The 12,869-nt window shown below is 43.2% G+C and overlaps 1 protein-coding gene across 1 annotated transcript; it reads right to left on the reverse strand.

The window, feature by feature from the left end:
- Positions 1 to 579: 579 nt before the first annotated feature.
- LOC311077500 (microfibril-associated glycoprotein 4-like) lies at positions 580 to 1,935 on the reverse strand. The gene is made up of 5 exons (XM_084106035.1): positions 1,872 to 1,935; positions 1,584 to 1,793; positions 1,407 to 1,503; positions 1,163 to 1,330; positions 580 to 1,082 (listed from the first exon to the last, which is right to left on the reverse strand). Exons 1-5 carry the CDS (start codon positions 1,875 to 1,877, stop codon positions 817 to 819), a joined length of 747 nt encoding a protein of 248 aa, XP_083962161.1. The 5' UTR covers positions 1,878 to 1,935; the 3' UTR covers positions 580 to 816.
- Between the last annotated feature and the right edge of the window lie 10,934 nt (positions 1,936 to 12,869).

Below are 12,869 nucleotides of genomic sequence, written 5' to 3' on the forward strand. Positions count from 1 at the left end.
ATGATCTTATTTGTGTAAATAGTTTTGCAAACTTTGTTTTGAAGTTCAAAGTTTGAGTTCCTGAGGAATTATTGTGACTTGTTACACTGGTTCACCTAGTAAAGTTTCATAATTGGCAAGTGCTTTATCTCTTCGCTGCTGAGGTGGCCACTGTGTCTTGAAGAATCTGGTCATTGCATGCAGTCCTAAAATACAGCATGTTGCAAAAAGGTGTTTGCTTTGAGAAATAGATTTCGGGTTTTGGTCGGGTTCTGTCTGAAAACGTAACAGTACTGGTTGGGTGGGTTCGGGTCGGGTTAAGTGATCTCGGGTACGTGCTGGGTTCGGGCTTTAATTTAAAGCCTGTGCAGACCTCTAGCTCTGCCAAAAGTGCATCTGCATGTTCAGCGATTAGAATTTAAAGGAGACCTACTATGCCCCTTTTTACAAGATGTAATTAAGTCTCAGGTGTCCCCAGAATGCGTCTGAAGTTTCAGCTCAAATACCATACAGATAATTTATTATACCATGTTGTAAATGTTTGAGTGGAAGCAAAAACCTGCTGTTTTTGTGCATGTATCTTTTTTGGTGGAAATTAAGACATCAGCATACAGGCATAACTCATTCAATGCTGCAGTTTATTTTAAATGTATGAAGTTGTTTGCACAGTAAATCTGAAAAACTGACCGGAAGAGTTTAGTGCACAACGCCAACATTCACAGATATTTTTTTTTCCATGATTTACTCCATTACAGTTGACAGAGAAAAGAACTTTAAACCTTCACATTGTCAGAGAGTGACAATATCAGATGCTTGCTCCTGGAAACATTAATGTTTCTAGGGCACGGCTTTGATTTTCATTATGAATGTTTTCATACTGACATCGAAATTGTTGTTCCAGCTTTGCCAAACAACACCAATTGCAAAATGATAAATTGCATTATCATCTTCTCCCCATAAGTACACACCATTGGGGTTGGTAAGATGACAATATTTGTACCAAAATGCCCCGAGATACTGTTTGGCACAGTTACTGGCATTGGAGTCTTGGTCCTTGTCAAAGGTGGAGAACTTCTGATCGTTGTGGTGGATCAAAGAGTCGCCTGCAGAGATGAGCATGAACAAATGTACAATTACTCAACTGATAATTGTAAAGAAATGAGTATGAATGAAAGTGTCCTACCTGCTCCTCCATCCTTGAAGCCTGAAACATGCAGCTGATACCCTTCAGATTCAGGACCCACAGAGAAGGACGAGTACAGAGCCGAACCCTTCCTTCCTGGGAAGTCCTCCATATCCACTCTCAACATGTACTTCTTCTTACGTGTCAGCTGGTACATGTACTCCAGTCCTGTTCACACACGAAGAACATGTTCAACCAAACACATGATCGTCCACACAAACGAACACACACGGTGAGATCTTACCCAGCCAGTATTCGCTCTCCACAGTCCCGAATCCTCTCTTGTACTGATTCCACGGCCGATAGAAATTCACACTGCCGTCCATTCTCCTCTGAAACACCTGTGATGGGTTTATATAGAATATATGATTCATAATGTATGTTCTGATGTGTGTTTGATGATCTAAAGTCACACTCGTACCGTCCATCCTCCGTTGTCTTCATATTTCCCAGTTGAGACCATGTGACAGTAAACCCAGACAGGAATGTATCCTGCTGGATAGATGGCATAAATCCCACTGAGCTTTTGTCCAGCATTATAAAGGTCAGAACAGTCGGCCGGCATGTCTCCATCCTGACTGCACCCACACACCAGAACAACAGAGAGAAAAACCGCCAAGAACACCACAAACTAAACAAGACAGAGCGAAAGAGATGAACATCACACGGAAAACCCTCTCTAGAAATGTAGATTTGTTGATGAACTTACTGCCATCTTCTCAGTCTCTCCTCAGTAAATCACAGCAGAGATCGGATTTATCTAGACCAGTGCCAAACCTGTCCTAATCAAACACACCTGATTCAACTCATCAGCTCATTAACCCATGTGATAATGAGCTGTTAATGAGCTGATGAGTTGAATCAGGTGTGTTTGATTAGGGAGACAAAGAAAACGTGCAGTGTTGGGGGTACTCCAGGACAGGTTTGGGAACCACTGATCTAGACAAAAATAACAGAAACATTTTCATACAATGTCTAATTTTACATTTAGTTAATTTTCTGAAAATTTGATAAATGGAAAATGAAGAATAAAACAGTAACTCACCGTTTGTGTTGTTCAGTCTGACACAAACACTCTTTATATATCTGTCAGATTCTCAGACTCCTCTTCTGTGTCTTTATGTAAATGTCCACTATAAATCTCTAGATGTCTGGCTACAAGATTAAGTTCATATTACCGGTAGTTTACATTCTAAAAAAAACAGAATCTACACTCTATGTAAATAACCCATCCTGTTGGCAAAGGGTATTTACACTAACTCGCACAACATTGTTCATACAAGGTCAAAACAGCCACAAAAAGTTTCAGTTTATTTTAAGTGTAAAATGTCTCTTTCACACTCAAAGTTCCATTAAGTAATGTACACGTTATTTCTGAATGTTATCTGATCATTTTTTCCTGGTTATGTGAATGTTAAGGAAACATTCCATTTTATCATATATCATTCCATTTATCATTATGTGAATGTTGCTTTTGAAAGTTCTCTAAACATTGTGGAACAAGTAGTAGCATTTAAAAAATCTTAATGAATGTCCAACTAGAACGTTTCAGAAAAAAGTTCCATGAACAATGTATAAATAATGATTTTGTGCTAACCTTTTAAGAGCCAGATAACTTTGAATGAACATTCTATTAACTTTACTTTGAGAGAACTCAAACTTGAGTAACCTTGAGCGCAAATGGAAACAAACTCAATTAGAGGTCTATGAATGCCACAAAAAGGCTCTAAAAAGTGGCCAGGGCTGAGCATCTCCGATATTCATAAAAATAATCAAAACAATCCAAGGTTTTTATTTAGTACAGTGGCTAGATTAACAAAAAAACAGACATCACCTGAACTGAATATTACATCACAGTTTAGTAGTAATGATTTTATGAATTTCTTCACTGAAAAAATCGAAAGCATCAAAAAATACAGTTGTAAACGTAAAACCTTTGACAGCATTTAATGGTTCAGCCTCAACTATCGCCCCTCAAGAATAACTGCAGTGCTTTACAGATATAGGACAGGAAGAGCTAAATAAGATTTTGCTGACTGAGTTGAATCTATTGTGACATTTAATAATGATAATACTGTTGTGATATATTTTTAAAGAGTGTAATTCTTGTTAGATTCAGCTTCACCAGTAGAGAGCACCCTAAGCGTTACACTAGGCAGAGGATTGGTCGAAGACGCTAGTATAGTGAAAATAGCGTTCAGTACGTGATGAGTGAATGTTTATGTGAATTCAGGTTTACAAGCTACGAGAAAAAGAGTTTTCCCAATCTAACCTGTGTTTTTCAAATTTCTCATAGAAATAAAAATATGTTGCCCCAAGAACAAGCACTGCCTCATTCTTAATTTTTTTTTAAACATATTTTGGCAAGCCAGCCAGGAGGAGGTGACAAAGTGACCAGCACTATTAATCCCCCCTCCTTCCCAAAGAGTTGATCTTTTAGTGAATGTGACTGAAATGGACACCAGTCATCTTCTGCTTGATCGAGTAAGTGCAGCTTTATGGCAGCTCGGGGAGGAGTCTCATGGATGTCTGCCGGCACCTGAAATGTGATGGTCTGGACAGTGTTGGGCTGGACAAAGAGACTGCCCTGAACTTTGTATTTTGTGCAATTGAACTTAAAGAGATGTTATGAAAAGCAGGACACCGATGAACAGTACAGCAGAGTCCTCATTCAGTGCAAGTTCTTCCTCTCGATAGAAAAGGGACTGTTGAGTGATTCGGTGAAGTTCCAAATCCTACCCTACCTCAGAGTGATGTGAGCATAACAGATTCACTTCTACAGTTGAAAATGAGAGACAAGAGAAACAGAAAAGGTCCACTGCTGGTAAAACTCCCAAAGTGCAGGAGACTCTCAGAGAGACTCTCAGTGCCAATCAAACAGTAAAGGGGAACGAGACTAAACCTGACAGCTTGAATGTGCTGCAGATGTTGGAAGAGCTTTGCAAGGAAATGCAGCAGATGTTTCTGGCTGTAATGGAAGCAAGCCCTCGCCCTCCCTAAACTCGTGGCCACGACAAATAGATGTCGTTCTCTCAAAATATGAAGTCGTGGCCACGAGAAAAATATATCGTTCCCTCAACATATGATCTCGAGGCCACGACTTTGCATCGCGTGGCCACGACATCATGTCGTTACCTCAACAAAATGATCTCGTGGCCACGACTTAATATGACGTTCCCACGAGATATTATGACGTTCCCACGACTTAATATCACGTTCCCACGAGTTTATATGTTGTGGCCACGACAAAAATAAGTGAACCGAACATGTCCCCTCCCGGTCACCGTAATTATCAACACATGAACGTGGGTAAGTTTAATAAAAAAAGCAACATTTTGAGCAAAAAGCTGAGAAAATCACATTTTTGTCAAAGACCACATACAGAACACATTCAGAGCGATGATCAAAACACAGATTGAGTCGATCGAGTCCATCAACACCCCTGTAGGAGCCATACTTACCACCTTATTTAATTTGTATAAATTTGTTAATTTAAATATCAGTTTGTTGTGTATTGTTAATTGTGTTTATTTCTCTGAGTGTGTGCCCTCTATAGGTGAGAGGTGAAAAGTTGCATAAAGCATAGGCCACCCCTGACAGGAAGGGGGCGCTGGTGCAAGAGCACACAGTCTTTTGACCGTACACATGGAGCTAGGGTGGCATGGTGCAACAAACCTGCAAGCGGCCTAAAAGTTGTATGTTTTGTTTTATGTTACAATGCATCTTTATTTTTGATTTAATAAACTTCAGTTATTTGTTTGGAACATCAACACACCTCTCTGGATCTATTTATGGTACTTTGTACGCGTCAGAATCACAGCATCAGCATCTCCCACAGTGGACAAAAAACAAGGATTAAAAAGAGGAGACTTGTTTTTACCACTACAACAATGCTTCACAGTACTATAACTCATCCTGGGTCAACATTTCATTCAGTAATATTAGGCAGTTTTGACTTATACGCTGTTTAATGTTTTATGATCACGTTATTTTTCGTGTGCATATACTTACATATGAGATCGCTTGTTTATGCTCCTCCTTCTCCTGTGTTTTGATCAGGAGATGCCTAATAGCGCCCCCTACCGTATAACAGTGAAAACACAGAAAGCCAGAAATTTTTGTCAATGGCGGGGAAAGAGTTTTAAAATACATCGCAACAGTATTATCAGCAAATGTCACAGTAGTTTCCTTATTTTCAGAACTCGGTCAATACCCACTACCCAGTTCAAAATGTAAAGGGGACAATATTTATCTGTCTAAGGGCTACACTCTCTTCCAAAAAAATGAAATGTCTCCTGACATTTTCGTGAACAAGTAAAAGTTTTTCTTTAGAACACCTCAGCCATCCAAGGCCTCCAGTAAATCTTAGTCTCTTGTTACCTTACACTTTGTACCAAAGATGTTTAACCTAATGCATCATAACTTGCGAAGCATTAGTACTGCTAGCCCCACCTCGGCCCAGCCCTTGCCCATTTCCCGACGTGGTTCTGTATCAGCGAGAGAAGTGGCCCTCCTGCCCACATTTAAAACAGTGCGAACAGTTCTCACCGAGAGACCCGAATGTTCGAGAGACCCGAAACACCCGATGACCTCAGGATACATCACTGATGATGTGCCCTGGTGCATCAGAAGATGTATCAGTACAACTGTTAGACTGGAAAAACCAGTGACGACCAGGAACAGGCTGGTTGACAACCAGGAACAGGCTGGTGACAGCTGGAGAGACAGACGACAGCTCGGAAAGACGGCAACCGGGGCGGCGTGGGTCAGCAACCCTAACCGCACCTCCTGTGAAGGAGGACCCAAATAAGCTACGGAACAAACATATGAGATATACCCCCAGGGGAGCCCGAGAGGGGGGGAGAATGAGCACCCCAGCCGGACAGACACAAGTTTAACGAACCACAGCAATGGACAAACGTTGACGAGAAGAGAGTGTTTTTGTGGAAAGATCTGCAAAAATGAGAGAGGCCTAAAGATCCATCAAACAAAGATGAAATGTAAGGAGAGACTACAACCATCACAATGCTCAGGACTAGTGCCTGGTGAGACAGAGGAGGAGCAGGGCCCGGAAGCACCCCACAGAGCCCAGAGCCTCCAAGTGGTGCCGCCAGTCCCTCCAAGCAGGCCATCGGAGAAGAGAAGGATCAAGTGGCCTCAAGCCTCTAAAACATCAGAGTGGCAGAAGTTCGACGAGGATGTGGATGCAGTGCTAGAAACAACGGCCAAAGGGGATGTGGAGAGGAGACTGCAAGCTATGACAACTATCATAGTGAGTATGGCTGTGGAAAGGTTTGGAGTTGAAGAAGTAAGAGGGGCAAGGCAGCCCTACAGCATGAACCAGCGGGCGGTTAAAATCCACAACATCAGGACAGAGCTGAAAGCCTTGACCAAACAGTACAAGGTGGCAAGACAAGAAGAGCGGGCACCATTGGCAGAGCTTCGTACTGTGCTCAGGAAGAGACTCCTTACCCTGCGCAGGGCGGAATACCACAGGAGGCGGCGCAGAGAAAGAGCTCAGAAATGCACTGCCTTCATCAGCAACCCATTCGGGTTCACCAAACAGCTCCTCGGACAGAGACGCAGCGGACGCTTAGCCTGTGCAAAGGAGGATGTCGAGCAACATCTTCAAAACACTTTCAGAGACCCCACCAGAGACCAAGACCTAGGACAGTGTGACACCGTGTTAAGACCACCAGAGCCAACGGTAGCATTCGACCAGAGGGAACCCCTCCTGAAAGAAGTTCAAGATGTGGTAAAGAGGGCAAGAACCGGGTCAGCACCAGGACCAAGTGGAACCACTTACAAGGTATACAAGCACTGTCCCAAGTTGCTATACCGACTTTGGAGGATCCTAAAGGTCATCTGGAGAAGAGGGAAAGCAGCGCAACAGTGGCGGTTTGCTGAGGGTGTGTGGATCCCTAAAGAGGAGGACGCCAAAGAGATCAGCCAGTTCAGAATCATCTCACTACTCAGTGTTGAGGGGAAGATCTTCTTCAGCATTGTGGCTAGAAGGCTGGCTGACTTCTTCCTTAAGAACGGGTATATCGACACCTCAGTGCAGAAAGGCGGCATTTCTGGTGTACCGGGGTGTTTAGAACACACAGGCGTGGTCACGCAGCTCCTTAGAGAAGCAAGGGAGAACAAGGGAGATCTGGTGGTCCTCTGGTTAGATCTGGCCAATGCCTATGGCTCTATGCCCCACAAGTTGGTGTGGGAAACACTGGAGAGGCACCATGTTCCAGCTGCAGTCAGAGACCTCATTCTGGATTATTACAGCGAGTTCAGTCTGAGAGTCTCAGCAGGGTCAGTAACATCGGAGTGGCACAGATTGGAGGTTGGAATTATCACAGGCTGCACCATCTCCGTGATCCTGTTCGCACTAGCAATGAACATGTTGGTAAAATCTGCTGAACCAGAGTGTAGAGGCCCCAAGTCCAGGTCCGGGATCCGCCAACCACCAATCCGTGCGTTCATGGACGACCTGACAGTAACCACCGAGTCAGTGCCTGGAGCCAGATGGATCTTGAGAGGCCTAGAGAGGCTGTTGGGATGGGCCAGGATGTCTTTTAAGCCAGCAAAGTCAAGATCCTTGGTCCTGAAGAAGGGCAGAGTGGTCGACAAGTTCCGGTTTTCGATCTCAGGAACACCGATCCCTACCATCTCCGAGAAGCCTGTGAAAAGCCTGGGGAGGTACTTTGACAGCAGCCTCAGGGACACAGCTTCAATAAAGAACACCTGTGAGGAGTTGGAGAAATGGCTTAAGAGCGTCGACAAAACAGGCCTACCCGGCAAATTCAAGGCGTGGATATACCAGCACGGGATTCTGCCGAGGATACTGTGGCCACTGCTTCTCTATGAATTCCCGATCTCCACCATTACAGACCTGGAGAGGAGAGTCAGCCGCTATCTGAGGAGATGGTTGGGTCTACCGCGGAGCTTAAGCAACATCGCACTTTATGGAAACAGCTGCAAACTGACACTACCTCTGAAATCTATCGAGGAGGAGTTCAAGGTTTTGCGTGCAAGAGAGGTGCTGCAGTTCCGGGAATCAACAGACCCAAAAGTCTCTGGGGCAGGGGTGGTAGTCAAGACTGGCAGGAAGTGGAGAGCAGAGGTGGCAGTGGAGCAGGCAGAGTCCCGTTTGCGCCATGGAGTCCTTGTGGGAACTGTGGCCAGAGGAAGGGCTGGACTAGGAGCCGTTGCAGCCCCCCGTTATGACAAAGCGCGGGGGAAGGAGCGGCGGCAACTGGTTCAGAAGGAAGTCAGAGCAGCTGTGGAGGAGGAGAGGACCAGCAGAGCGGTGGGGATGAGACAGCAAGGCGCATGGACTAGATGGGAGCAAGTTGTGGAGAGGAAGATCTCGTGGACTGACCTGTGGAGGGCAGAACCACACCGCATCAAGTTCCTGGTCCAGGCGGTCTATGATGTTCTACCCAGCCCATCCAACCTGCACCGCTGGGGCTTGGCCGAATCACCAACATGCCCCCTCTGCCAGAAGAACAAGGGGACCCTTGAGCACGTATTGAGTTGTTGCCCAAAAGCTCTGGGGGAAGGCCGATACCGCTGGCGTCATGATCAGGTGCTCAAAACTATCGCAGAGAGCATCTCTAGTGCTGTTTCCATCTGCCAAAAGTCCAGACCTAGGAAGCAAACCATCAGCTTCATTAGAGCCGGAGAAAAGCCAGGAACAAAGAAAGGAACATCAGGGCTTCTCCAAACTGCACAGGACTGGCAGCTGTCAGTAGACCTGGGCAAGCAGCTCAAGTTCCCCCAGCATGTAGTCAAGACCTCACTCAGACCTGACATCATCCTGGTATCTGAGGCAACAAAAAATGTTGTCATGCTGGAGCTCACCGTGCCATGGGAGGAGCGAATGGAGGAGGCCTTTGAGCGGAAAAAGGGGAAATATCAGGACTTAGTCAGCGACTGCCACGAACAAGGCTGGAAGGCAAGGTGCTTGCCTGTAGAGGTAGGGTGCAGAGGCTTTGCTGGGCAGTCCCTTTGCAGGGCATATACTGCACTCGGCATCTCAGGCGAAAGAAGGAGAAGAGCCATCTGTAACAGCACAGAGGCAGCGGAGAAAGCCTCTAGATGGCTCTGGATTAAGAGAGCGGAACCGTGGTTGAGCTGCCAGGGCACAAGCTGAGGCTTGATCAACCTCAGCTGGGTCGCCTGAGTGAGGGTGTCTGATGTTCGAGAGACCCGAAACACCCGATGACCTCAGGATACATCACTGATGATGTGCCCTGGTGCATCAGAAGATGTATCAGTACAACTCACCCATTTCCTCTTCCTTGCACTTTTTGCAGCCTTTCACTCTCCTGTTTAGTCCAAGAGGGCGAGGGCTTGCTTCCATTACAGCCAGAAACATCTGCTGCATTTCCTTGCAAAGCTCTTCCAACATCTGCAGCACATTCAAGCTGTCAGGTTTAGTCTCGTTCCCCTTTACTGTTTGATTGGCACTGAGAGTCTCTCTGAGAGTCTCCTGCACTTTGGGAGTTTTACCAGCAGTGGACCTTTTCTGTTTCTCTTGTCTCTCATTTTCAACCTTCTGTAGAAGTGAATCTGTTATGCTCACATCACTCTGAGGTAGGGTAGGATTTGGAACTTCACCGAATCACTCAACAGTCCCTTTTCTATCGAGAGGAAGAACTTGCACTGAATGAGGGCTCTGCTGTACTGTTCATCGGTGTCCTGCTTTTCATAACATCTCTTTAAGTTCAATTGCACAAAATACAAAGTTCAGGGCAGTCTCTTTGTCCAGCCCAACACTGTCCAGGCCATCACATTTCAGGTGCCGGCAGACATCCATGAGACTCCTCCCCGAGCTGCCATAAAGCTGCACTTACTCGATCAAGCAGAAGATGACTGGTGTCCATTTCAGTCACATTCACTAAAAGATCAACTCTTTGGGAAGGAGGGGGGATTAATAGTGCTGGTCACTTTGTCACCTCCTCCTGGCTGGCTTGCCAAAATATGTTTAAAAAAAAATTAAGAATGAGGCAGTGCTTGTTCTTGGGGCAACATATTTTTATTTCTATGAGAAATTTGAAAAACACAGGTTAGATTGGGAAAACTCTTTTTCTCGTAGCTTGTAAACCTGAATTCACATACACATTCACTCATCACGTACTGAACGCTATTTTCACTATACTAGCGTCTTCGACCAATCCTCTGCCTAGTGTAACGCTTAGGGTGCTCTCTACTGGTGAAGCTGAATCTAACAAGAATTACATTCTTTAAAAATATATCACAACAGTATTATCATTATTAAATGTCACAATAGATTCAACTCAGTCAGCAAAATCTTATTTAGCTCTTCCTGTCCTATATCTGTAAAGCACTGCAATTATTCTTGAGGGGCGATAGTTGAGGCTGAACCATTAAATGCTGTCAAAGGTTTTACGTTTACAACTGTATTTTTTGATGCTTTCGATTTTTTCAGTGAAGAAATTCATAAAATCATTACTACTAAACTGTGATGTAATATTCAGTTCAGGTGATGTCTGTTTTTTTGTTAATCTAGCCACTGTACTAAATAAAAACCTTGGATTGTTTTGATTATTTTTATGAATATCTGAGATGCTCAGCAAAGAGTATAGAAGTACCAAGAGGCGAAACTCCGTTGCAGTTTTGACAACAGCCACTAGGTGGCGCTTCGGTAGCGCGGCCGCCATTTTGGACTGAACCAACGGCTTTACCGTTAGCACAACTACCGTATACAGCATTAACATTATGTCTGGAAATAATTGGAAACAAAGAAAACAGTGTTCTGCCATCAACTGCAACAACTACCAGTGTACAACCAATCAACTAGCATTTCATAGATTCCCCAAAGATCCAGAGAGGTAAAGTAGAAAAGGTTTTTATTAACTTTAAAGTGAGCTAACGTCAACGATAACAGGTGCTGTAACGTTAATGTAAGCTATCCCATAACCGCAGTAACAGTTTGCTAATGTTATGTATTTGGTCGAAATTGTCAAGACTCGAAATGGGCTTTTTCGCATACAGAGATATATGAGATATATGAACACCTAACCTGGCAAATGACCACTTTATTAATTCATTGTTATCACTAAATTAACCCTTTAACTGTCACCTTTTTTTCGCATAAACATGAAATCACTATCCAAACTTAAATGGTTGTAATTCAAGAATGCTTTGGAATATAGACCTATGGTTGGTCTTGTTTTAAAGAAGACATTTGTCAGATTATAAAAGTTTATTAAAATGTACAAATTTAAAAATATAATTATTTATATTTTATATAAAATATATATATTACAAAATATATTTTACTCTAGAACTGCAAGAAAATGAAAGCAAAAAATCTGAACAAGTTGTGTTCCACATTTTAGGTTGATATGTTGATATCTTGCTCCCCCACCCTTTCTGCCGTGTGCTCTAACGTTACAAGGTTTGGAGCTGCGCGCTCTTGCTCGCTCGCTCTAGATTCCGGGAGATTTTAGCTAATTTGTGGGCATCAGGGAGCCGCTATCAATATGCGGGAGACTCCCGGAACTTCCGGGAGACATGGGATGTCTGCTATAGAGATATTAAAAACTAGAAATAACTATTTTGTTCATTTAACCGCTTTTGAATTTGAACCGGTATCGTTCAATTCTATGACAGCTGTGTTGTGTTCAGTCCAAGATGGCGGAGCTGCAGCTCTGCGCATGGGTGCGTTTGTTGCAATGGAACGTTCTATTGAGTTTCGCCTCTTGGTACTTCTATACTCTTTGGCTCAGCCCTGGCCACTTTTTAGAGCCTTTTTGTGGCATTCATAGACCTCTAATTGAGTTTGTTTCCATTTGCGCTCAAGGTTACTCAAGTTTGAGTTCTCTCAAAGTAAAGTTAATAGAATGTTCATTCAAAGTTATCTGGCTCTTAAAAGGTTAGCACAAAATCATTATTTATACATTGTTCATGGAACTTTTTTCTGAAACGTTCTAGTTGGACATTCATTAAGATTTTTTAAATGCTACTACTTGTTCCACAATGTTTAGAGAACTTTCAAAAGCAACATTCACATAATGATAAATGGAATGATATATGATAAAATGGAATGTTTCCTTAACATTCACATAACCAGGAAAAAATGATCAGATAACATTCAGAAATAACGTGTACATTACTTAATGGAACTTTGAGTGTGACAGAGACATTTTACACTTAAAATAAACTGAAACTTTTTGTGGCTGTTTTGACCTTGTATGAACAATGTTGTGCGAGTTAGTGTAAATACCCTTTGCCAACAGGATGGGTTATTTACATAGAGTGTAGATTCTGTTTTTTTAGAATGTAAACTACCGGTAATATGAACTTAATCTTGTAGCCAGACATCTAGAGATTTATAGTGGACATTTACATAAAGACACAGAAGAGGAGTCTGAGAATCTGACGAATATATAAAGAGTGTTTGTGTCAGACTGAACAACACAAACGGTGAGTTACTGTTTTATTCTTCATTTTCCATTTATCAAATTTTCAGAAAATTAACTAAATGTAAAATTAGACATTGTATGAAAATGTTTCTGTTATTTTTGTCTAGATCAGTGGTTCCCAAACCTGTCCTGGAGTACCCCCAACACTGCACGTTTTCTTTGTCTCCCTAATCAAACACACCTGATTCAACTCATCAGCTCATTAACCAGCTGTTAATGAGCTGATGAGTTGAATCAGGTGTGTTTGATTAGGACAGGTT

This window comes from Abramis brama, assembly GCF_963993115.1.
Source record: "Abramis brama genome assembly, chromosome: 2".
NCBI classification, from domain to species: domain Eukaryota; kingdom Metazoa; phylum Chordata; class Actinopteri; order Cypriniformes; family Leuciscidae; genus Abramis; species Abramis brama.